At 36.0% G+C, this 27744-nt stretch overlaps 2 protein-coding genes across 6 annotated transcripts; one reads left to right on the forward strand and one right to left on the reverse strand.

The window, feature by feature from the left end:
* The first annotated feature begins 851 nt into the window (after nt 1–851).
* LOC114258029 (uncharacterized) lies at nt 852–21726 on the forward strand. Of its 5 annotated transcripts, none has more exons than XM_028197875.2 (4): nt 852–983; nt 4901–5012; nt 5163–5363; nt 14761–15052. In XM_028197875.2, exons 2-4 carry the CDS (start codon nt 5006–5008, stop codon nt 14922–14924), a joined length of 372 nt encoding a protein of 123 aa, XP_028053676.2. In that variant the 5' UTR covers nt 852–983; nt 4901–5005; the 3' UTR covers nt 14925–15052. The 5 variants fall into 5 exon arrangements, with proteins under 5 accessions (XP_028053676.2, XP_028053677.1, XP_028053674.2 ...); XM_028197876.2 differs by lacking the exon at nt 14761–15052 and adding an exon at nt 21591–21726 and having other exon boundaries at nt 858–983; nt 4891–5012; XM_028197873.2 differs by having other exon boundaries at nt 858–983; nt 4891–5012.
* Nucleotides 21727–25468: 3742 nt separating this feature from the next.
* LOC114315495 (uncharacterized) lies at nt 25469–27617 on the reverse strand. Its single transcript, XM_028262110.2, has 3 exons — nt 27446–27617; nt 27220–27310; nt 25469–25840 (listed from the first exon to the last, which is right to left on the reverse strand). The coding sequence occupies exons 1-3, from the start codon at nt 27519–27521 to the stop codon at nt 25705–25707; spliced, it is 303 nt and encodes a 100-aa protein (XP_028117911.2). The 5' UTR covers nt 27522–27617; the 3' UTR covers nt 25469–25704.
* Between the last annotated feature and the right edge of the window lie 127 nt (nt 27618–27744).

Here is a 27744-nt window from a genome sequence, read left to right on the forward strand (position 1 = left end):
TTGATAATTTTATTCATTGAAAAGTATTGTACAAATTTAATTAGCAATTTTACAATAAAAATATAAAAAGATGATATTTAAGTGATATTTTGTTACAATTTATTCACTTTTTTTATTTATTATTTAAGTTTGGATTATTTTTATAGTTTTCTTTTTATAAACTTTATTATATATTTAAATAAATTTTAATAATTATATATAGAAATAACCTTTTTGTAAATAGTGTTTGAAAAAAATAGATACATAATCCTTCTGTTACAATTTTTTTTTTTTTTTTTTTTAAATGTATGATAGATCCTATATCGGAAGTAGGGCTGCAAATAAACCGAACTGTTCATAAATAAGCTCGGCTCAGTTTGTTAAGAGCCTGGCTCGGCTGAATTCGTTTAGTAAACAAGTCGAACTTGAGTTCGAATATTAAACTCGTTTAGTAAATGAGTCGAACTCAAACTCGCATAAGTTCGGTTCGTTTATCTTTATTTAAACTATATAATAAATATATTATTTATATATTATTAATATATAAATAATATTAAAAAAATTTATAACCAAATCAAACTCGAGTTTCATTAATACACATTATCCTAAGTTCAAACTCAATAAATAAGTTTGATAAATAAAAGAACCGAGCTCGGACTTAACAAAAGCTTAACTTGAGCAGTTCGTTTTGCAACCTAATCGAAAGTTCATTTTGGACCTAAAAATATCGGAGAGATGGCCTTAAAAATTTTCAGAGATGATCCGTGATAACACGAGTCAATCTCAATTTATTTAACTCGTTTATCACTCTTAATAATCGGGTCGGGTAATTTTACATCTACTAATGGATTGGGTCCTCGGTTTCCTCAAACGGGCCAATCCGATCCATCAATTCCAATTTCCAACCAGTATGTTACAACGGCAACGGCTCTCTCTCTCTCTCTCTCTCTCTCTCTCTCTTCGATTCCATGTTTCGAAGGCTCTCTCTCTCTCTCTTCAACTCAGTAAGTCTTCTCATCCATTCGATCCAAACAGTGATCAACCAACTACTTGTACACTATTACTTTTGCTTTTCCATTTGTTTTAATTAAAAAAATATATTTATTATCTTGTATCATTTAAGTTAAAAACCTGAACTTGTAATCCTGCTTTTATTCATTTTCTCGATTGATGACTGGTTATGATGGAATTGCTATCAGTTGTTAGTTCCATTTTGTTTTTATAATGTATATCTCACCATGATTTGTTAGATTACTGGTGGATTTTGATTGCTAGAATTGATGACTGCATAAGGGTTTTCTTTAAAATTGGTTTTTATAATTAGGATTTTATTAGTACCAATTAATAATTGTTTTTTTGATTTCTTATCCAAACCATAATACAAAAACAATAGACTTCCCAAATTCTTAAGTTTTGACTTGTTCTACTTCTCACCAATAGGTTTATGTTTATGTATTTGTTAGCAACTTAGCACGAAGATTAGGATGTAAAGCAATGATCAATTAAAGAAAATTACTCATCATGATGCTCTTTATGCGTATTTCTTGGCATACGGATCTCATTTGGAGACAGACAGGATAGTGAAATCCTGGGAGCGGGATCCTAGAGATTGTCCTTGGAGATGCCTTAGCACACTTAGACTTAGTAGGACACGTGGAGACTCGTCATTGGTCCATTAGTTATTTGCAAGGCTGCCATATAGTTAGCACCAACTAACTAATGTATTGACACCACTTAACGGAATGGACACATGTGCCTGCAAAAACATAGAAACACCCTAGAAATATATGGATTTAGGCATGTTATTTACATCAAGATTAGAGCACTTTTTGTTTCTCATATAACCACTACCGGAACCTAAATCTTGTACATGCTTAAATGGGGTTTCTACAAGGATTGAACCTTAATCTTATCTTTTCACCTCATGGTCTCCTTCCTTGTTTCTTATGTATCACATACCATAAACAATTTGTTAGTCAAAAGTAACTTTTGTGGCTATACTCTACATTAAGAGTGTTTTTCCAATCTTTTGTTAATTTGAATGAGCTAAATGAATTATTATGTATAATATATTAACATCTTGCATATTAGATAGTTCTACAATCGAAGTAGCTTTTGCAACCATCTTTACAAAGCTCTCCCCAATAACCATGTCTAAGATCTAATTTAGTTAGGATTTTTTTTATTTAGTTAAAGGAAGCGACGTCAAAATTATACGCAATATGTGTAAGTTTAGAGAAGAAAAAGTGATAGAGACTAAGTTAGACCTCATTCCCTTTTATATTGATATTAATGAGTAATTACAGGAATATTTTAAGGCATAAATTATGGGTCAGCCCATTATATCAATCAAGGGAAAATAAAATCAAATAAGAATAAAATATTATTTCCTATTCTAACATTCCCCCTCAAGCTGGTACGAAGATATCTCTCATGCCCAGCTTGTTGAGAATGCTATGAAATGGTTTGCTCCCTATTCCCTTAGTGAGAACATCTGCTACTTGGTCCCCAGTCTTTACAAATGGAATACATATGGTACCACTAGTGAGTTTTTCCTTGATAAAGTGCCTATCAATCTCCACATACTTGGTTATGTCATGTTGAACTGGATTATGAGCTATATTGATGACGGCTTTGTTGTCACAGTACAATCTCATGGAATTAGTCTGATGGATCCCCTAAGTCTTGCAACAATAATCTAATCCATAGCAACTCACATACTCCCTGAGCTGTAGCCCTAAACTCTGTCTCAGCACTAGATCTAGCAACCACATTTTGTTTCTTATTTCGCCATGTGATTAGGTTGCCTCCAACAAATATGTAATATCCAGAATTTTATCGTCTGTCAGTTACTGATCTAGCCCAATCCACTTCAGTGAATGCCTCCACACTGAGATGTCCATGTTTTGAGAAATAGATACCCTTTCTAGGAAAAGCCTTCAGGTGTCTCAAGATTCTCATCACTGCCTCTAAGTGGGAATTTCTAGGAGCATGCATAAATTGGCTAACCATGCTTACTACAATGGCAATGTCTGGACGTGAGTGAGATAAGTATATGAGTTTACCCACTAACCTTTGGTATCTCCCCCTGTCCACTCGATTTCCCCTTTGATTCTCACTTTGTTTCTAGCCCGGTTATAAAGGTGTTTCACATGGTTTACCTCCAAGCATTTCAGTTTTCTTTTAGCAAGTCAATAAAGAATTAAGAATCCGGTTATTTTTTTTCTGGACTTTTTTTTTTTTTTTTTTTTTTTTTGGTTTTGCTTCGATACTGTGTTTGTTTCACCAGGTATTACATCACCAAACCCTGCGTACGAGAAGTGACCACCTCAAGCGACCCGAAAAGGACTAGCGACCTCGACCAGACCAGCAAGAAGGTTGGTCGGCACCCTGGGAACCCTCAGCAACGGTTGTCCCAGCAATGGCTGGAGAGGCCTGCTGAGGGAGAGGGAAGCCTGGGTGATGACTGTCGAAGAGAGAGAAAGGACTAGGAGACTTAGGTAGGGGCTGTCGGAGGCAAAGGAAGGAGAAACAAGGCTGTGGGGTTACTTGAAGGCTGTCGGGTGGCTGTTTGGAGCTTTCGTATGGTATACAGGAGAGAGGAGATCACCTGTAGTGATGGGTAACAGAGAAAAAGAGTTGGCTAGGGCATGACTCTGATACCATGTAAGTTTAGAGAAGAGAAAGTGATAGAGAATGAGTTAGACCTCATTCCCTTTTATATTGATAATAATGAGTAATTACAAGAATGCCATAAGGCATATATTATGGGCCAGCCCATTACATCAATCAAGGAAAAATAAAATCAAATAACAATAAAATATTATTTCCTATTCTAACAATATGTATCGTATTGTCTGGAAAAAGGTATGTATCGCGGACTCGTATTGTTGGTGACTTCAATCGTGAGATACATTTCCGTATCACACAATTCTGTATCGTATCGCGATTCAACTCACATCGCATGATTAATTAATTTTTACATTCTTTTTCACCATTGGTCCCATTAGCTACTTTCTCACTATCAATCACCATAGTTGACACTTACTAAGTAGTCATGAACTATATTATCAAAAAATTCATACAAAGGAGACCCAAGTTCAAGTAAACTATCAAGAAAAATGACTCCCATACTCCTTTTGCTACAAGAAATTAAACTACTATCATGAATCTAATTTGATTGAATTTAGATATACCTTATTGACCACAATTCGGTCATTGGTTAAGTGATTTAGTAGTTTATGTTTGCAATATATTTTTATAATATATGAAAATAATTATTTTTTTTATCTATATTTATTTATATGTGTTAATGTGTTTTACAACACATGATATGACACATGATTACATAAGTGATATAACAATACATGATGTGTATCACGATTCAACAACACTGGTTAAAGCATCTACAAGCAGAGTATGCTTTGTAGGGATTGTCAAGGACAAGACCTATAAAGGTATAGGCACATGTTCATTTAGTCAATGAAGCTACAGTTGGCTAATGATTGCGTCATTGATTCGATAGACAAGTTGGTTATATGTTGCGATTTGCAGATTAAGTTGTAAGGAGTTGATGTTCTAGAAAGTTTTTGGACATGTGCACGTGGAGAACTAATGCGAGTCATAACCACATGGGATATGGGACGCATATTTAGTTCTCATTGGATAAGGGGACATTCTCCATCTATTGCAACAACAAAAGAGTGCATGTTGGAAACAGTCTCACATCAAATGCAACCACAATACTCATAATAACTTACATAAAAATAACATAACCTTTATTTTATTGGTTACACTAGGGCTACTCTTGAGATAGGTTATATTTTGAGAAATTCCCCATAACCACAAGTAGGAGTGGTCGAAGTATTAGTTTGTTGCTCCGTCATTGAATGGTTCAATTTGCATGGGAAGGATCTGGTAGAGCGGATGCTGGGGAGGAAGATGAAGCTTTGTTCCTCTCTTCATCAAGTTGGGCGCGTACACTCTTTTGAAGTTGTTGCATTTGTATCTTCAACTGCTCAAGCTCATGGATGGTAAGCTCGTCAATGGGTGCCTTCCATCCACCCTTACTTTGAAGTTCTTTTTCCATTTGGTCCAGCAGTTTTTCTTTCTTCTTCGCTGCTTCTAGTTGCTTAAGCACCCCATTGAGTTGTTGGTTAAGCTCAAGCTTTTTTTCTTGGCAGTGAGCCTCAACGAAACTGGTGGTAATGTCATTAGGAATTTGGTTTGGGTCAGTGAACCTGTTGCAAATCGACTCAATGCTTGGATGAGCGAAGGAGAATGGCTTACCAGTTGGAGAGAAAAAGATTATGCCAATATCTACTCCACATGTTGTACAAAGCTCACTTGCCTTCTTGAAAATCCCAGCTTTACGCTTAGAGAAGGTATTGAAACGAGCTTGTTCATTTTCTATCAATTTCATTTCTATCTTTTGGCGACCCTTGGTAAGCTTATTCTCCATGGCTATCAATTTTTTTATAATAGACAGAAGGAAGAATGCAAAATGATGGCTTTTCTTGTTTTAGTTTGACATATATATATATATATATAGGGGCCAAATGTGGGAATTATGTGGAGCGGTGTTGCCTATTTATGTCCTCCTTCCATGTATGATTATTTTCTAATAAAGAATTCAAGATGATGATAATATCACTATACAGACCATATATGGTGTGAAAATCTAATACATTTGGTTGGCACTTATGACTTCTAGTCTAAATTTTGATTAACTTTGGTAACATCTTAAAAGATAGTCCAAATATACAATCCATATATGGAGTGAAAATCCAATACTTTTGGTTGGCACTTATTACTTCTAGTCTAAATTTTGATTAGCGTTGGTAACATCTTAAAAGATAGTCCAAATATATAGTCAATATGGTAACCAAAGCTAATTCTTTGCTTTAGCGATTTAAGTTCTTCTATAAGTATCAATTAGCTTACATTCAACAGAACACGATAACACGACTTGAACCGTACATGAAGTTAGCGGGTTAGGGTTGATGATTTTATGGCACAAACATGTATATGACACAACCTAATAACATGAATATTAAATAGATCGGGTTATTGTCAAACTTTTATAACACAAAGTTGACATTGATAACTCATTTAATGAAGAATTAGTTACACATTTTAATATTATTCCTACTAATGGGTACCATGACATTTTTTAATCTCTTATGTAAGTCCATTCAACTGATTAAAAGTAAGTAAAATAGGATTTTAAGGCTTATATATGTTTTGTTTTGGTTTTTCATTGAATATAATGTATTTTTTTTCTCTGCTATTTAGAAAAATATAACAATAGGATATAGTTTTTGTAAATTAAGAATATAAAATTGAGTTGAAATCAAATATTTTTATGAATAATCTCATTCAATAGAGATTAGTTTTATTAAATTTAACATGTGGAGATTTTTGAATTTTTTTCATATACTTGATATTTTTAGTTTGGTGAAATTTGTTGACATGATACGTTAACACGACACAAACCGAAAATGACAAAACCCGATAACATGAAACAATAAATGGATTGGGTTAGTATTGAGGTAATTCTAACACGAACCCGATTTAACACGGCACAAACACAACCCAACACGACTTGACACCCACTCCTACTTAAATGATACATCATTATCCCTTCTTTGAAATATGTTTGCATTAGGTAGCAAGATCATTTAATTCCTTTTTCTAAAATTACTAAGATTTCTTCAACATTGGCCAACTAGGAGGTAGCTAGCTACATATTTTAAAATGGGAGTTTCTGATATAAAGAAACATTTATTCTAGAAGTTTCAACCAAAACATCTAATGAATAACATTTTATTCCCTCCTAAAATTACGGTTTTTGTTATAGTAATAGTGAATTTTGGAATTATTGCAATATGAATTTGTTAAAATCCACCTACTCTCCACCTACTTCACCCACTTAAACCTACTCCACTAAACCTAACCCACTACACCACTACCACCTCACCTACTCCACTAAACCTAATCCACTACACACTCCACTTCACCTACCTCCACTTCACCACACACTCCACTTCACCTAACCCACTATCACCTCCACTACACCTACTACCACATTTTCTTCTATATATAGATTGTATAGGAATTGTAATTAATCAATCTTGTAATACAGAATCATCACAATCAATCAATAATACAATTCTCTATTTCTCTTTATACATTAAATTTCTACATGGTATCAGAGCAGGTTTAGAACCTACTATTTTCGCTTCCCCGGCGGGCGGCAACCTCACCTTAGCCGCCCGCCGGACCTCAACCTAGTCCGCTAAGATTTTTTTACACATACCTCGCCAAAGCAAAACCTCCAACAAGCACTCATCTCCTTCCAATGGCTGCGGCGGGAGGGGCTTCTTCGGACGTGACCGAAGGACCAGTTCTCAGCCTCATCAACAAGCGTCTTGTTTGCAGAGACCCCAGATGATAGTTCCATACATCAACAAATCTGGTTCGATGCTCTTTCCTTTCATTTCTTTCAAGATAACAGTGGCATTCTCCATCTGTTTTGCCTTAATATACCCATGAACAAGGACAGTATAGAGTTGCTGGTTTGGAGCTACCTTGGCTTTCAGCATTGCTGTAAAAACTTCTCCAGCTTCCTTCATCCTCCCTTCTTCACATAGACCATCAAGTAAAGCTGTATACGTAATGATGTTCAGCTCGACACTTGCCTGCAACACTAGTTGAAGTTTGATCCAGCGATTGACTGGGTACCTCACCATTTTTCCTCTGTAATGCGCTCTTCACATTCTTTGATCAAGTTGGTGAATCTCAAATCTCACTTGACCGATTTCTCTCTCTCTCTGGTCCCTTTCTCTCCCTAGACCCACTTTATTATACACATGATTCCCTTTCTTTTCTTTATTCTCCCCCCAGGCAACAATTCAGAATATAACCACATGATTCCCTTTCTTTTCTTTTCTTTATTCTCCACCCACACAACTTTATACCCAACTCTCCAATATATTAGATATATAATATATATACCAGCCACTCTTTCTGTTTTTTTGCGAAACCAATTATAAAATAAAAATAAAAAATAAATAAATAAATTAAAAAAAAAAAAAAAAAAAAGGTTACTCACGTGATCCACCAAGACCACTCCACTTTCTTTTCTTTTACTATATATATAATATATATATATGTATATATTTATTATCATATATTACTTTTGCACAACCTCATATCATTTTTTCTTTTTCTCCTGACACAGCTGCGTCACTCTTTCCCTTTTGCACTCCACTCCAATTTCTTTATTTTTTTATCTTTTCTTTTTCATTTCCAACACACACAAAAAAACAAAAAAAAACAAAAAAACAAAAAAAAAAAAAACACAAAAAAAAAAAAAAAAAAAACCCAAAATCATTTACAAATTTGCACAACACACCATATTTTATTCATCTCAGGGATCAACCCCGTTCACTATTTTACATCCAAAAAAAAAAAAAAAAAAAAAAAAAAAAAAACAAAAAAACAAAACAAACAAACAAAAACCACATCCATAGGCAGAATTTTTCTTCTCTACTCTGCTGCAGGTCTCTTCTTTTTGCCTCCGTCTTGGGCGGTCCTTGACGGTATTGCCTCCGTGTTTCCCACTCCACTGAGCACGTTCACTCCCTGCTCCTCCACTGCAGCATATGGAGGCCCTCCAAATCGGAACATCACGGTGGCCTTCCGCTTCAGCTCCTTGTTTTCTGTCTTTAGCACACTTATCTCTGCTCGCGCATCTTATACATGCGTTGGAGCAGAGCCAGCTGGGAGTTTAAATGCTGCACCTCATTTGTTCTACTCTGCAGCCGGTTCGACAAGTTTGTGACCGCCGTCATGCTTTCCACACATGCCTTCAGAGTATACTGATTGGCCTCCACATCCGACTGCACTGCCATTCTTTGCTCCACCGACCGCATCGGAAAGTTCAACGGAGCAAACTCCGGGGTGTTTGGTTGAGGTTCACTGGCCACCGCACCAGTTATTTCTCTTGTGGGCTCGTTCAGTTCTGGAAAGAGCGTGAGCAGGTTCTGGGTAGCTGGACGGGAAGAAGAGGCCATGTTTTTGGGTTGCTAAGTGTTTCAGCGAAATAGCAATTTCAAACTGGTAATGTTCGGAAGGGTTGGTGACAGAATGGCAACAGAGTGTTCCAGAATCTCTTTCTCAGAAACGGAAGAGTTTTTTCAAAGGATTTTCGGCGGTTTCAGACTGGTTTGCACAGCCTCCGCCTCAACCTTGGTTAAATAGTCGAGGCAGCCACGCGCATCGCGCGCCTCTTACTACCAGCCGACAAACGGGCACGCAAGCCAAGGCGCCCACGTGCCTCGCCATCATGTCCGGCACACCTTTTGATGAATTGGGCACGCCTTTTGATGGCACGCCTTTTGACAAAATTGGGCACACCTTTTGAGGGTGCCACTTTTACAAGGGTCCGACAAGACTCTATAAACTGTCCCGACATTTGATACCGGTTAGCTTTTTCAAGGGTCCGACAAGACTCTGTAAACTGTCCCGACATTGATTCCGGTTAGCTCCTTTATGGGTCCGACAAGACTCTGTAAACTGTCCCGACATAGATTCCGGTTAGTTTCTACAAGGGTCCAGCAAGACTCAAACCGGTTAGCTTTTTCAAGGGTCCGACAAGACTCTGTAAACTGTCCCGACATTGATTCCGGTTAGCTCCTTTATGGGTCCGACAAGACTCTGTAAACTGTCCCGACATAGATTCCGGTTAGCTCCATACAGTGTCCTCTACATGGTTATGACACCCCCATACAGTGTCCTCTACAACGTTATGACACCACCATCCAGTGTCTTCACCAATGGTCTGACACGACCATACAGTGTCTCTTATCCTCTTTTATTTTTATGTATTTTCTTGTTTTGTTACTCTCTCCAAACTCAAGTTGGTTAGTTCCTATCCCCCTTGAGTTTGCGGGGGGCTGTTAAAATCCACCTACTCTCCACCTACTTCACCCACTTAAACCTACTCCACTAAACCTAACCCACTACACCACTACCACCTCACCTACTCCACTAAACCTAATCCACTACACACTCCACTTCACCTACCTCCACTTCACCACACACTCCACTTCACCTAACCCACTATCACCTCCACTACACCTACTACCACATTTTCTTCTATATATAGATTGTATAGGAATTGTAATTAATCAATCTTGTAATACAGAATCATCACAATCAATCAATAATACAATTCTCTATTTCTCTTTATACATTAAATTTCTACAGAATTTGTCCATCTTATATTGTTATTTAGCTTGACATTGTACACAGCTGTTTTAATATTGTAGGCCATTACCTAGGAAGTATGGTGCGGGTACGGATATGGATATGGCTATGGATATGTATGCCAATACGACAAAACTTAAAAACAATAGGATATAGGTATAGTCGGGTACGTTCATAAATTAATATATTTTTATAATCTGTAGCAGACTAGTAGTACATGATATATAATAATTAATAAAACTATGATATGTAATAATTAATAAAACAAACAAAGAAATAATTAAAATGTTTTTGTAATGGTCACAAAAGATGTACTCTAAATATTTTTTATGACATTAATTATTTCAAAAATATCATTTTTTGATTAAAGTTTTAAAATAGCACAATATAATTGTTCCAGTCACATTTGCACCCTCAAAGTACCCGAAATGTATCCATGTTGTACTCACCCCATACCCGTGCCACACCCAAAGTATTTCATGTACCATATACATATTTTGCGTCCTGGTACATGTGCAGCCGCACCAGTACACATACCCATACCGGTAAGTACCCGGTACTTGTACGATAATATTTTCAAAGCACCCATGCTTCACAAGCACCCATCGATGTTGTGTGCTTTTGGAAGGGTTAGAATAGGTAGAGAGCTAACAACCAACATTGTTTCCACAAAGTGCCTACCTAAAACCTAACTCATTACTTGCCACACTTGTTAGCCCTAAATTTTTAACCTTAGAATAAACAGTGGTCTCTTGGTAATGTTTAGTTTTTATGGAGGATTTTCTCTCTCTCTCTCTCTCTCTCTCTCATGTAAGTTGCAAACTTTGCTCTTCAAGGGAACCAAAAAAAAAAAATCTCCAATATCTAAATCACATAAAGATAATAGATTTGGGAGTCACAGGTGTGTGGATTTCAAAAGAAAAAAAGTATTAGACTACAAGCCTCAATTTAGGAAGCTTTCTTTGGACAGTAGCTTTGGAGGGATGCAGTCGTTTATGAGGAGATTGCTTGAGAAAAAAATTATAACAAGGGTTTGTAGAATCAGAAAGAAGTTAAGAGATTAAATGAGGAAGGTTGACAAGGCAGGAAGAGCTATCGAATTGGATTTGTCTATTATTGTGGGAGATAAGAAAAGGGTGATTATGATGATGTCTAATGATGTGAGGATGTTCTCTTCAAATAGAGTTCTCAACCCTATTTAAAATTGCCTCAAAGAAGATGTTATGGCATATTATGTAAGCTACATCTAGAGTGCAATGGTGGGAGGCCCACTTTATCAAAAAATTGCAGAACTAGCAGTTGGAATTGATGATGCCTACTTTAAGATGTTGTATGGAGTTTTTGAGAGTCAACAAGTTTCCATAAAAGTTATACTATAAGATCTTGTGCAAAGAAGGCACCTTGAACTTTCCCTGGAAACATATTTGGCTATCAAAGGTGCCTCCTAAGTTTTTTGTTTGATTTTTACCATTGGCAACATGGGGTATAAAGTGTTGATGTTTCTACACTAGTGTGTATAAGCAGGTGAAGGATACAGTTATGACCTTTGGATGCATTTTGTGATTGGTGGAGACCTTTGGTGTGTTGCTTTTTCTTTCTTGCTAACATTGTCTTATTTCTTAGCTCACATATTTTGCTTGATTGTGGGGATAGAGAAATACGGTGTGAGAGTAGCACTAGTGTGTTATGCAGTGCTTGGAGGGAGAGGACAAACACATTGAGGATGATGAGATGATAATTTATGCAAAACAAGTAATATTGAATACTTTTCAGGCTTGTCTTTTAGGGAATTTTCTTTTGTTAAGGTTATAGGCATGTTAAGTCCTTTGGTTGGAAAGCCTACATTTTGTGTCTTACATCAAGTGCGTATGGGTTGAGCCTCATTTGGCACTTAGTTGGTGCATATTCTACTTATTTAAAAGTAAAAAATGGGACCTATTATTCTTCCATCTATACAAGTCCTCATGCTTAGCATAACATCATTTAATTTGGCATTGAAAGAAGGTTTGGTTTATATTTTAAACTATTTTGGATTTCATTTTTTATTTTTGAAAACAACCTCCTTATTCGCAAAACAACAAAACAATTTGAAAACAATGGTTATTTTTGAAATTTTCATTATTATTATTGTTATTATTGAAAACATGAAAAACAAACCCGAAAACACAACCAAACAAACTCTCATCAACTAAATTTGCATTTACTTGTGTCAAGTGAAGTCAAGCTTTACCTAACAATCAACCTAGCTTGAAATTGGCAATGCTACCTAGGTTTCATCCCATTTTAGTTGTGAATTTTTTGCTCATGACATTAAAATGATAGGGGCTAAGTTCTCAGTACTCTTGAAGTGTTTGTTTGGAAACGAAGAAAAAATATAGACAACTATGTGGGCCCCGCTAATGGGCCCTACCATTGGTATCACATTATACAGGATTGTTTTTGAAGAGTTTTGTTAAAATCCAAACAATCATAATAACTACTTTAGATTTGGAAGAAGAAGAAAAATTCATGTCTCAACTTAGGGACATCTTAGGAATTTTACAAATTTGGGATATTTCTTTTTATAAATTAGGTTTATTTAGTGTCCAGGTTAGTTCGGTGTTTGTTTATGATTTTATCATGTCCTATACTTGGTTGGACTTAATCGAGTTTTATTTGGCTTTCGAAAACTTAATTTAGTTGGAATTAGGAAATCCTATTGCTATTTGAAAAAATGTTGCATAAAAGAACCAATTAACTTGCTAATCGAACCAATCTGGCCCTCATGGGTTGGGCCAGGTTCAGTTCTAGCATAGGTTTGGTTCTTTTCTAGGTCCAAAAATCTCAAAACCAAACAAATCAATCTATTTGTCAGGTTGGTAACTTGGAAACTTGAATCTACCTAAGATTGACCCCGTTTATTTTTTTAGAAGTTGTATAAACTCTATATTATAATTAACATGTATCTATTTATTGGGGAATCGGAGCGGCTTTGGCGTCGGATTGTGGTTGTTAAGTATGGGTTAGGGTGGTGAGGTTGGTGCTTTGGGGAAGTGAGGAACAATCATGGAAGGGGTTTGTGGAAAGGTGTTTGTTTAGGTATAAAGGAGTTTTGGAGGTGGGTTAGCTTTTAGGTGAGTAGGGGTGAGCAAGTGTGATTTTGGAAGGATAAGTGGCGGTGTGGTGATCAAATTTTAGTGTCTCGTTTCCCATTGTTGTTTCGACTTGTGGTAGATAAGGATGCCGTGGTAACTTCTTATTTGACTTTAGAAGATGAGCGTGTGTGGTGTGGGATGTTAGTTTCCAAAGGGAGATTTCTTATTGGGAGATTGATCAGTTGGTGGATTTTTTAGCTTTGTTGTATGGTGTTAGGGAGTTAGGGATGGGGGAGGGTGGGGTGGTGTGGAGCTGTAAGGGCGCTAAAGGGGTTTTCTCAGCGTCATCCTTTTATCATGCTCAAGTGGGTTTCATGGATAGTTCTTTTCCATAATGGATTGTGTGGGTTGCTACCGTGCCATCTAAAGTTTTTAAGTGGCGTTCTTTGTTTGGACAGCTGTGTGGGATAGGATTGACATTGGATAATTTGATTCAACATCGCCAGATTTTGGTTAATTGGTGTTGTATGTGTGTTGGGCCACAGAATCCACTTCACATCCTTTACTTCACTTCCCTGTAGCATCTCAACTTTGGGGTTTGATTTTTCCAGTTGGAGAGTGTGAAGGAGGTGTTGTGCAGTTGGAGGGGGGGTCAGGTGGGGAAGAGACGTCGGAAGGCTTGGGATCTTGCACCTTTTTGTTTAATGTGGTTGGTTTGGTTGGAGTGTAATCGGCAGACATTTCAAGGGTTAATGGTCCCGTTACCTCCATTGAAGAATACATTTTTGGTGGTATTGTATAGTTGGGTGTTGGGCAGAGTGGCACTTTTCTTTTGTGGAGTTTATTGATTTGTTATATGTCTAGATGTGGATTTGGTGACACTGTTTTGTTGGAATCATCTTGATGCTCTTTTTCTAATAAAATTCACTCTTAATTTATCAAAATAAAAATAGACCCACTTGAATCAACCCAAATAGCCTCCCTCGGGCTTGGTTGGTTCAGTCATACACCTTGGTCTATTTAGTTTTGGGTTTGAGTTTGGCTTTATCCTGAAGCGAAAACTGACGCATACACACCGCAGGGAAAAAGTTCTATGCTTCTATATATGCAGGGAAAAAGTTCTATGCTTCTATATAAGCAAGTCTAATGTAATCGACAAAGTAGTCAATGATTGTACCAAAAGCGACTATCATCTACAATATTGTATACCAAGCTCTCTTAACACGCAATAGTTTCTCGATTAACTAGCTCACTCAAGAGTAAAGCCACTATCATCTACCATATTACTTTAGAGCTATTTTCAAATATTCCGTAGTGCACCTTGGCACCTTTCCAGCAGAAGTATAAGTTCAGATACACTCTTGCAGCATGTATAGGTCTATGAAGCATTCTAGTCCACATCATATTAATGATTTACCATTTTTTTTTTCTCCAGTTTTTATGTTCAACCACCTAAAATGCAAAGAGATTGCCTGCTATCAAGTTCTGCTAAGCCCAAAGGAGCCAGAGAACAATGTTACATTCTTCTGGGGTCGAGCAATGGCTGCAAGTAGTGAAGACATCTGCTCTTCAAGTGATACGTCAACCTTGACTATATAGAAGAGTTGCTGGAAATTTGTGTTAATAAGATAGTGGCATATGATAGTGGTGTTGGTGGCATATAGTGGCATGTATAGAATATGATAGTGGTGTTGGTGGAAGATAGTGGCATGTATATAATATGATAGTGGTGTTGGTGGCATATAGTGGCATGTATAGAATATGATAGTGGTGTTGGTGGAAGATAGTGGCATGTATATAGTATGATAGTGGTAGATAGTGGTAATATATAATAGGTAAGTGGCATATAATGGGTTATAATGATGTTTGTAATATCTCCTATATAAGGAGTGTCATTTGGTCTTGTAAGATAAGAAGTTTTGAATATAACAGAAATATATTCCTTCTTCCTCATATTTTTGGAGTTCTTCTTCCTCATATTTTCTAAGTTGGTATCAGAGCAACAAAAAACACAGCAGCCCTAAAACCGTCATAGCCATGTCGGAAGTCATTCCGGTGAAAACGTCCAACTCTCACTCTGTCCAAATCACCACCATCCGCCTAAATGGTGATAATTTTCTCCGCTGGTCACAATCTGTCCGGATGTATATCCGTGGGCAAGGAAAGATCGGTTACATCACTGGTGACAAGAAGGCTCCTGCTGTTAATGATCCGCTGTTCGACAGTTGGGACGCTGAAAACTCCATGGTTATGACATGGTTGGTCAATTCCATGGAGGAGGATATAAGCTCTAATTACATGTGCTATACTACTGCACAAGAATTGTGGGATAATGTTAGTCAGATGTATTCTGACCTAGGAAATCAATCTCAAGTTTTCGAATTAACTTTGAAGTTGGGAGAGATTCGTCAAGGAGATGATTCCGTCACCAAATATTTCAATTCGTTGAAAAGGTTGTGGCAGGATCTTGACATCTTCAACACATACGAATGGAAATCGGTTGACGACTGCAACCACCACAAGAAAACTGTGGAAGACAGCCGTATTTACAAGTTTCTTGCCGGCCTCAACATTGAGTTCGATGAAGTGCGAGGAAGAATTATTGGCAGACCTCCTCTCCCATCCATTGGCGAAGTATTTGCCGAAGTCAGAAGGGAAGAGAGCCGAAGGAGCGTTATGCTTAAGAAAAAAGGTACTGGTGAATCAATTGAAATTTCTGCTTTAATTAGCGATGCTGCGGCCAACAAGGCTGCAAATTACCAGCGCAGGTTTGATGATAAGCCACGGGTCTGGTGTGATTTTTGCAACAAGCCTCGCCATACACCCGAAACGTGTTGGAAGATCCATGGCAAACCTGTCAACTGGAAAAGCAGCAAACAAGGAGAGAAGAATCGTGGCTTTCCTACCGCTAATGAAGCCGATTCAGGTCCCTTCAACAAAGAGCAGATTGATCAACTCTTAAAGCTGATAAAATCCAACTCCTCATCCGGTACTCCTAGTGTTTTGTTGGCACAAACAGGTAGAAATCCTAAAGCCTTCTCTTGCCTAAACTTCTCTCCGTGGATCATAGATTCCGGTGCCTCTGATCACATGACTAGTTTTTCCCATTTATTTAGTACCTATTTCCCTTGTTCTGGTCATGACAAAATCAGAATAGCCGATGGTAGTTTTTCACCTATTGCAGGAAAGGATTTATTAAACTAACTGAGAAAATTAATCTCAATGCTGTTCTTCACGTCCCCAACTTAGCCTGTAACCTTTTGTCTGTCAGTAAACTATCTAAGGATTCTAATTGTCGTGTTACATTTTTTGAATCCTATTGTGAATTTCAGGACCAGAACTCGGGGATGATGATTGGGCGTGCTAGGATGCTTGAAGGTCTTTACTACTTTGATGAAGTACCTGTTAGTAATAAAAAAGCTCAGAGCTTTAATAGTACTAGTTCAATCTCTGTTCGAGAAAAAATAATGCTATGGCACTATAGGCTAGGGCATCCTAGTTTTCTTTATCTGAAACATTTATTTCCAGCATTATTTAAAGGGATTGATTGTTCTTCTTTTCATTGTGAAAGTTGCATTTTTGCAAAATTTCATCGCTCTACTTATTTGCCAAAACCTTACCAGGCTTCCAAACCTTTTTATTTGATTCATAGTGATGTTTGGGGCCCTTCTAAAATCACTACTCTTTCTGGTAAAAAATGGTTTGTTACATTTATTGATGACCATACCCGCTTATGTTGGATTTATTTGATGAATAAAAAATCTGACGTGAAAAATTTATTCACAAATTTTTACAATATGATTGAAAACCAATTTCAAACCAAAATTGGTATTTTACATTCTGATAATGGAACAGAATATTTCAATGAGCAGTTGGGTGAGTTTTTGGAAAAAAAGGGGATTTTTCATCAATCTACATGTCGGGATACCCCTCAACAAAATGGCATTGCAGAACGAAAAAATAAACATCTACTTGAAGTAGCACGTGCTATAATGTTTTACATGCATGTTCCTAAATATTTATGGGGTGAAGCAATTTTAACAGCCTCTTATTTGATAAACAGGATGCCTACAAAGGTGTTAACATACAAAACACCTTTTGATTGTCTCAAAACTTTTTTTCCTGACACGAGGTTGTTTTCTGATTTACCTGCCAAAGTTTTTGGATGTATTGCCTATGTTCATGTTCCCAGTCAATTTCGTTCAAAACTTGACCCCCGTGCTATAAAATGTGTTTTTTTGGGTTATTCCTCAAACAAAAAGGGGTATAAGTGTTTCGATCCTCAAACCAAGAAATTTCATGTGAGTATGGATGTGTCATTTGTGGAAACAAAATCCTATTTCCCCAACACTTCTCTTCAGGGGGAGACAAGTGGAGTAGAAGACCGTTTTTGGGATATTTCTATCCCGCTCCCCAATGTCATTTATCCTACACAAAAACCACATCTGTCTGATAATGATCACTTAGGAGAACCAAGTTCTATGGTGCCTAGTCATGAAGATTCTTGTTTAGGGGGAGAAGTACTACAACATGATCTAAATCCTGAGCTTCAGGTTTATACTAGGAAGCGATTTCATCTGAGGAATAATGACCCGAATGTTCATCCTAATGACCCGAATGTCCACCCGAGTTCTGGCATCGAAATTTTAGGTAATCCTATTCCTTCTATTTCCGACCTTGATGTTCCTATAGCAATTAGGAAAGGTGTCCGAAATTGCATTAAACATCCTATTGCAAATTACCTCTCCTATCAAAGACTGTCTAAAAATCATAGAGCTTTCACATCTAGGATTTCACACTTGTTTGTTCCAAGGAATATACAGGAAGCATTGGATGATCCGAATTGGAAATTAGCAGTCATGGAGGAGATGAATGCTTTAAGGAGAAGTGGTACTTGGGAGATAGTTGATCTACCCAAAGACAAGAAAACAGTTGGGTGTAAATGGGTGTTTACGATAAAATGTAACGCAGATGGAAGCGTTGAGAGATACAAGGCGAGACTGGTGGCTAAAGGCTTCACTCAAACTTATGGGATCGACTATCAGGAGACGTTTGCTCCTGTTGCTAAAATAAATTCCATCAGAGTACTGTTATCTCTTGCAGTAAATTCAGATTGGCCTCTACATCAACTTGACATTAAAAATGCATTTCTCAATGGTGATCTTGAAGAGGAGGTGTTCATGAGCCTACCGCCGGGATTTGAGCAGAGACTTGGAAGCGACAGAGTATGCAGATTGAACAAGTCATTATACGGACTCAAACAATCACCAAGAGCGTGGTTTGAACGCTTTGGGAAGGCAGTTATCAGTTGTGGCTTCTCGCAAAGTCAAGCAGATCACACAATATTTTATAAACATTCAAAAAACAGTAAAATTGCAATTTTGATTGTTTATGTTGATGACATCATTTTAACTGGTAATGATGAAGCAGAGTTAGCAGGCCTCAAAAAGAAACTCGCAAAAGAATTTCACATTAAGGATCTGGGAGCCCTCAAGTATTTCCTCGGAATGGAATTTGCAAGATCCAAGGAAGGTATATTCGTTAATCAGAGAAAATATGTTCTTGATCTCCTTGGAGAAACAGGTATGCTTGGTTGTAAGATGGTGGAGACTCCGATCGAGCCTAACTTGAAGTTACAAGCTGCTAAGGCTGAAGAAGTCAAAGAGAGGGAACAATATCAGCGACTTGTAGGGAAATTGATTTACTTGTCTCATACGCGGCCTGATATTGCCTTTGCAGTCAGCATGGTAAGTCAGTTCATGCACTCACCAGGGGCAGAGCACTTTGAGGCCGTTTATAAGATCTTAAGATATTTGAAAGGAACTCCAGGGAGAGGCTTACTGTTCAAGAAACATGGACATCTTCAAGTTGAAGTATACACAGATGCAGACTGGGCAGGAAGTGTTACAGACAGGAGATCAACATCCGGATACTGCTCCTTTGTAGGTGGAAACCTAGTTACATGGCGGAGTAAAAAACAGAATGTGGTAGCTAGAAGTAGTGCAGAAGCAGAGTTCAGAGCTGTTGCCCATGGAATCTGTGAAGTAATGTGGATTAAAAGAATTCTTGAAGAATTAAAGCTTTCTCACCCGACACCTATGAAGGTCTATTGTGACAACAAAGCAGCTATATCTATAGCTCATAATCCAGTTCTACATGATCGCACAAAACATATAGAAGTGGATAAACATTTCATCAAGGAGAAAATCAATGCTGGCATAATCTGTATGACCTACCTTCCAACAGGTGAACAATTAGCTGATGTGCTAACGAAGGGACTACACAAGAAGCAATTTGATAAGCTGACTAGCAAGCTGGCTATGGAAGATATCTTCAAACCAGCTTGAGGGGGAGTGCTGGAAATTTGTGTTAATAAGATAGTGGCATATGATAGTGGTGTTGGTGGCATATAGTGGCAGGTATAGAATATGATAGTGGTGTTGGTGGAAGATAGTGGCATGTATATAATATGATAGTGGTGTTGGTGGCATATAGTGGCATGTATAGAATATGATAGTGGTGTTGGTGGAAGATAGTGGCATGTATATAGTATGATAGTGGTAGATAGTGGTAATATATAATAGGTAAGTGGCATATAATGGGTTATAATGATGTTTGTAATATCTCCTATATAAGGAGTGTCATTTGGTCTTGTAAGATAAGAAGTTTTGAATATAACAGAAATATATTCCTTCTTCCTCATATTTTTGGAGTTCTTCTTCCTCATATTTTCTAAGTAGAGTTCTGTCGAAGAGAATGAAGCCACATAGTCAACCGGGTTTTAGAATTCCAAAATCTCGTCACTTCCATCAGGATAGAAAGGTCATCTTTGGGAAAAACGACGCAGTAGTTTCTTTCAGAGCACTTTCCGAAATGTCAAAACCAAATGATTGTTTATCCAACGATGGATTTTGCACAACAAAATAAACTGACATTTCCAATACCAAAAGCAGCCTCCTGCCCCCATTGATTTTGCACCTTCTAACATCTCAAGTAGAGAATTCTCATCAGGATTTTCATTCACTGGTTTAAAAAGAACTTTGATTGATGAAATTTCTGCAGATTTTGCATTGTTTTAATTGTGAGACTCCATTTCCACTAATCTTCTTAGGTGAGATTCCTAGAAAATCTTATTCTAATTTTCTAATCTTTAAAATCTCAGTACTTGATTGTATAAGTACCTGCTACAACACCATAAATCCCATGCCTAATACATTTTACTGCTGTGAACAATCAATCCTAGCAACTTACAACTACAAACTAGTTTTCTTACATAACAGCTCCTGAAAGCTTTGTTTTCCTTCCCCAATTACAACCCCAAAACTTTACTTTTTTGTTATCCATGTACTAACCCTATTTCTCTATATAGTTACAAATGAAGAATGGGTCATTTGTGATGTTAAAGAAAAAGTTGACACCTCACTTAACTGAAATATTCAACTTCTTTTAATGGGGTGCTTGCTGAATATTTATAAAATCAAAAATTAATCTGGTTGGAATTTTTTCACACTTTGACTTGAACAATAATTTCAGCCCATGACTATGTATGTTCTTTGAAGACAAGGGATGTGTGGCTTGTTGAATGGCATTAATGCTTTCATTATTATATTATGTTATGAACTTGTGATCCTTATTCAAGTTGAGTGGTTGCTTGAGCTTGGCTTATATAGTGCACAAGCTTTGAGCTTTCCGTAAGGCTTGATTCTTTCAATCTGCAAAACAAGATTGATTTATTGTGATCAAGCTGAAAGCAAGATGCGCATGAGCAGTTTTTCAGCTCTCTTTCAATCTGCAAAACAAGATTGATTTATTGTGATCAAGCTGAAAGCAAGATGCGCATGAGCAGTTTTTCAGCTCTCTCTCTGTCTCTCTCTCAATCCTAATGAGGTGTTAATTGACAGAATTCCAGCGTTGCAACCCATACCAGAGAGGTTGAGGATCATGACATCACTTCTAAATCAAAACTTATTGCAGCTAAAGAGGGAGTTGGGCAAATTAGGCTACAGTTTGTTATGAGGCTATCAATTTTTTATGGCTTTATATTGTGCTTGGTAAATAGATTTTAGACGTTCAAAATCATTGTTTCGATTTTAGGCTACAGTTTGTTATGAGGCTATCAATCTTTGTTATGAGGCTATCATTGTTTCAAAATCATTGTTTCTGAGGGTATGTAGCTTTCATTTCCATTTCAGATCTTGCAATGACTTTCCTTTGAAATCCAATGGTGTCTTCAGTAAATTTGTCCATAATTTCTATGTGTTCTAGGAAAGAAGAGATGGGAGCTCAGCGAGTCTCAAGTGCATGGAAGTAGAAAGTCAAGGAGATAAACCGACTCTGGTTTGCAAGAAAGGTAGATAAGGATCAGAGCAATTGCTACAAGAAACTTGAGATGCATACATAAGGTGAAGATTTCAGAAAGATTACAGATGATCACATAACTCGTTTTTAAAATAAGTTTGCATTTATACATGGTGAGTCGTTTCATGCAATGAAATCGTTATCATGGATACATCAAAAAGGGTCTGGTCACATCCATACTGCTCTGGGACTAAATGAGAGGGGGGGGGGGGGGGGGGGGGGGTGGAGAATTTATTTAGTTTTGCATACATTATCATGACTTAAAACCAAATTAAATTAAGATGGTGTCAAACCTACAATATGATAAAAGAAAGTACCAAAACACTTATTTTCGTAGAACTAGTTGGGCTTGTCTGGGATATGTGCTTCTTGTGTTTTACAGGTCTCTAGAAATGATTGTCCAAAATTGGTTTTGCATTTACTTATTCAGCGGCTAATTTTTATCCCCTCCCTAGAAATTTACATGGTTTTGATAATTGTTTCTATAAAATGGAAATGAAGTTGATACTATTTGGTTGATATGAACAACATCATGTAGGTTTTGTTATGGATTGAAAGAGTATAGAGTGCAAAAATTGTTCCTGTTTAGTTAAAATTCTATGGATTATCCTTTCCCAAACATAATAACTTTTAGGCTGTATTTGGATTATAAATTTGGGTAGTGATTTGGAAAGCGTATGGGAAAAGATATAGGTGAAATGTAGTTATATTTTATTCACATTTCACTAACATTTCTTTTTGCTTTTACAAATCCCTATCCAAATCTATTATCCAAAAACAGCTTTAACCACCACCCTGATCGTATATGGGTAAATAACAAATCAGTATATATTTGGAGAAAAAAATTCAAATTAATGGTGAACTTTACAAATTTTAATGATTGAAGTCATAAATTTTTCCACTAGCCTGTAAATATTTTTAAAATGTACTACTAATGTGTTAATTCCCCAATGCTTATGTTTTTCAAATAGGAGGTCAACATTTTTAATACAGACAAAAGTATGTATCTTAAAAAACAAAATTTTATTAACCGAGTATTCTAAAGGTTGTTCGGTTGAAAATTTCAATTTTAAATGGGAAATGCTAGAGAGCTCTAAATCTAGAGCTCTAATTTGAGCTCTAGTGATGTGTCCAAGTAAAAAAAAAAAAAAAAAAAAACCAAGGCAAGGTACAAACATCACATCAGAGTGGGTCCCACATTCTCATTAGAGCTATTAGAGCTCTTATATTAGAGCTCTAAAGCATTTTTGATAAAATAATTATTCTATCAAAATATCTATTTTCATATTTAGTTGATTAAAAAGAATAATAAAAAATACATTATAAATGGAATCATTCATATTCTAAAAGAATGATCATTGCGTAAGAAATGACCATTATATTCTATTCTTTCTTATTCTGTTCTATTATTTCTTATTCCAATAAATCAAACAACGTATGACTTGTTCAACTAACAGGTTTTGAGCACAGATTAGCCAATTTTGTACACAATTAATTTCATATTGCCTAGGGACATACGTCACTTAACCTATTTGTTGTCTATGGGCATCACCATTGGCCCCAAAAAAATTAAATAAACAAAAAAAAAAATGTCAAAAAAAAAAAAAGGAGCAAAAGTGTGAAGAGTTTGAATCTTGCCTCCCCTCCCCATATTAGTGACCCCCTAATCTATCAAAGACGAAAAGAAAGTAAAAAAAATATTTTCTGCTCAAACAATGGGTGAAACAAACAAAAAAAAAGGAAGGGAAATAATATAAAGTTCTAAATTTAGAACTCTAATTTGGGGACAAAGAAAAAAATAAATAAATAAGATACAAACATCACATAGAGTAATGATACAAAAAACAGAAAGGGAAATAATATAAAACTCTAAATTTAAAACTCTAATTTGAGGACAAAGAAATAAATAAATAAATAAGATACAAACATCACATAGAGTAATGATATATAGCTCTAACTAAAAGTAATAATACATAGCTCTAATTACATGAAGCTCTAGTGAGATAGAAAAAAGAGAGCGTAGAGAGAGATAGAGAGAGGAGTGTGAACCTCACCTTCACATAAATACTCTCCACATCATTAGAGTTTTATTAGAGCTCTCAAACATTATTGTTAGGCAAAAATAATTTAAATAAATTGAGAAAAATTAATTATTTAGAAACTGAAAAAGAGATACTTTGGTTGCGTTTGGTAGAGTTTTGTAAATATTATTTGAGAGTATGAGTTGTATTTTGAGTTTGTGAGTTGTGGAATTATAATTTGAGTGTAGAAAATTTGATTGGTTATGATTTTTGAATAGAGTGTTGAATTGAGTATGAAATTGAGTTTTGAAAGTTTGATTTAACATGTGAAGTAAGAAAATTTGTTTGGTTATGAATTTTGGAAAGAGTTTTCAAAACTTAATTCAAATTGTTATAACTCATAACAAAACACACTATTTTCACACTATTGAAAATTCTGATCAACACTCATAACCAAACTCTTTTTAAAATTCAATTAAAAAATTTATTATTAACAGAAAATAACATTAATCAATTTTTTAATTGAAAATACTACAAAGGAAATAATTTTTTTTCAAAATAAATATTCAAAAAATTTAAATCATAAATATTTAAATAATCTAAAAAATTTAATAAGTAAAAAATTTAAATAAATATTCAAAAAATTTAAATAGTAAAAATTTAAAAAATTTAAATAATTTCAAATGTTAATATTTTAAATTTAAAAACAACTCTACACTTAAATCGTAACGAAATACATAAAACAAAACTCAATTAAGAAATTATTTTTAAAACTCATAACTCAAAACTCCATACTACTTTCACAATTCTACACTCAAATTGTAACCAAATACATAACAAAAAAATTGAAATATTTAAAAATATTTTTATAAAATAGAGTTTGAATTTATTTTTATAAAATATTTTAAAATTTTAAAATTAAAAAAATTGTAACATATTTAAATATTAAAATACTTAAAATCTTAACAAAATTAAAATGAGTAATGTTTGAGGGCCCGAAAAGGGTGGCTCGAATTTGGCTCAAAACCCAAAACGACGTCGTTTTGGGTTTTGATTTTTTTTTTTTTTTTTTTCTTTTCTTTTCTTCCGCCATTTTCTTCTTCTTCTTCTTCTTCGCAGAGACAGAGAGGGAGAGGGAGAGAGAGAAGAGAGAAAGAGAGAGAGAGGGAAGACAGGTCGCCGGTCGCCGATCGCGTCGCCGCGCCTCCGTCGCCGATCGCCGCCTCTGCTCGTCGCCGCGCCTCCGCCTCCGTCGCCGATCGCCGCCTCTGCTCGTCGCCTCCGCCTCTGTAGCCGATCGCCACCTCTTCTTCCTCCGTCTTCTTCCTCCATTTTTTAGGCCCCCTCCAGTCCTTCCTCCCCCTCCTCCTCCCCCCTCCCCCTCCCCCTCCCCTCCTTCTCTTCTTCGTCTGCTGAAAAAAAAAAAAAAAAAAAAAAAAAATTTCGGGGCATTCGGGGGTCCCGTTTTCGGGCCCCCAATCACTACTGAATTAAAATATTGATTTTAATTGAGTTTTGAAAAGAGTTTTGAATTATGTGTTTGATTATGAGTTTTGAAAAGTAATGATTATATTTTGAATTGAGTTTTGAAAAATGGGTATAGAATTATAGTTTGAAAGCTCAAAACAAACAACGCATTCAAATCAATGGATAAAACTATAATTGGAGAGTTGTGCCAAACGGAGCCTTTTAGTTTCTACTTTTTTATTATCAACTTTTAACTTACAATAAACTGTACCAAATAGTACCATAGAGCTCCCAATCTTTTTCCAAAAAGAAAACATTATCACTCAATTGCTCAGGCTGTTATTTTATGTACTTGGATACAAAATTTATGTCTGTTAATTCTGTAATCAAATACAAAATTTGCCTGCCTGGTAACTTCTCAGCTACCAGAAATTCAGATTACATTCATACCAACCTGGGTAATATGAAGGATAAAATATTGCATTAACAGAAATAAATGCACTATCCACGATTGATTTTAAGCCTAAAATTTTTTAATCCTTGTGTGAGTGGGGATTGATTTGGAGGAATTTTGCATAGCGTTCTGCTTTTTCTCCCGATTTGTGGTCATAGTACTCAACTACAGCAGCTCCGGCTAATGCAGCAAGTGTAAGAGCTTGTGCGTGCAACCTGAATTCAAATCAATAGGCAAAAAGGAATGAACGAGCTAGCAACAGAACAAGTTGGAAGAAGAGAGTGCAGGTGAAGAAGAAATCAACAATATATATACATATATATATGTATTCAAGGCAGTAGCAATGGGAGCAAAAAGGAGAATAGAATGATATATCGTGCAAGAACACTTCCAGACACATTTGCACCAGTGCACATTGTTTTATCATTTGCCCATTCTTTTACATGAGTGAGTGAGCATGGTACATCACTTGATATAATATTGAATCCTTGTGTTGTGCGAAGGACAATGGAGAAAATTGATATTACCATTTGCTATTCCTATAAATTTCTATATATTGATACAAAGCCGGGTTAGTGGTAAAAGGCTTTGGTTAGAAGAAAGGCATAGACTTTGATGAAATTGTAGGCTCATAGGGAGTCAAAAGCAAGCAGAGTCAAAGGCGGGTCAAACTCACATACGCAGACGGGGAGACACATTCACACGTTCATAGTGTTCATGTGTGAGAATTTGGACATATTTGGCCCTTCATGTGCGTCGGTTGTTATTTCCAAGTGATAATAATTAAAAAAATAAGGTGTGAGATGATGAAACAATGGAGAGGGGAAGGGAATCAAAAGAAAGAACAAAACATTCTAAAATTTGATCCACAAATATTTATGCTCAACCACAATGAAGCGCACACAAACACCACACCAATCAATTAATCTATCCGTCCAATATCCCAAATCTTTGGGAAAATAAGAAACAATCAAAATACTCAAAAATCAAAGTTCATATCATTTGTCATTGATGTTGATACCCATGCGGCTCAGTGACATTCAGTTGGTGGTATAATATTACAACCTTGGTCTTCAATTTAACTCACTTGGGGTGGATGACTATAAGGTTATTATCGTTTTTTTTTTAGTTTTTTTTATATGCTTCTTGTAAATTTGTTTCTCATGAATCATAATATTTTGTAAATGAACTCCTACTGATTGAAAAAAAAAAACCATGAAATTGATTAAAGCTTGATTAGAACCATGTATATCAAATAATCAAAACTCCATTCAAACAAAAACACAAATTGACTTCCAAAGTTCAAGGTTCAAAATATGTAACCAAAATACAATTTTTATTCCAATAAGTGAAATCCCTTGAACCAAACCCTGGCATGAATAAATTCTATAAGTGAATGAGAGTTAACTGAAATTTAAATCATTTTAAAAAGCAGAAAACCATTTCATTCAACAAATACCCAAATTAATTGCGATTCAAAAACAGAAAAAATAAAAATAAAAATAAACATATATAATACTAAATAAATCACATTAAAAAGGGATCGAAGTTTAAAAAAAAAAAATTTGAAATACAAAGTGAGAGGAGTGAGTACCTGGCATGAATGAGCTTGACACTGGTTTTCATGGCGGGTTGAGACCAATTGTAGGCGATCGAACCCGTAATACCGCTCAGCCATAAACACCCTTTTTTTTTTTTTTTTTACACACATGGAAATGCAAAGAAGATCCAAATCAACGCCCTCAAATCGAATACATATGCCTAATAACTATACATTCATATTTCATACGCAAAGAAAGCAAGGATATGAAAGAGATTACCAACTGCTCGAAGCTTGTGGTCGACAACCCATTTTCTGAAGGATTCAATTGAAGTCTTGGCGTTCGAATCCGCCATCTTTCTGATGCTGAAGAGGGAGAGAATCTAGAGAAAGGGATGAATGAAGGTGGGTACAGGCTGGTTGGGTGGGGCACTTTATACGAAATTTGGACCGCGTTGAAGAAAGGGAAAACTGTGGGCGCACGGATTTTTAACCAAAAAATAAATAAATAAATAAATTATTTGGGGTCGTGGCGTGTTAAGTGTATTTTAATGGTCAAAATAAGAAGTAATTTATGAT

The sequence above is a fragment of the Camellia sinensis genome, chromosome 2 (assembly GCF_055761805.1).
Source record: "Camellia sinensis isolate YWXY chromosome 2, ASM5576180v1, whole genome shotgun sequence".
Lineage (NCBI taxonomy): Eukaryota > Viridiplantae > Streptophyta > Magnoliopsida > Ericales > Theaceae > Camellia > Camellia sinensis.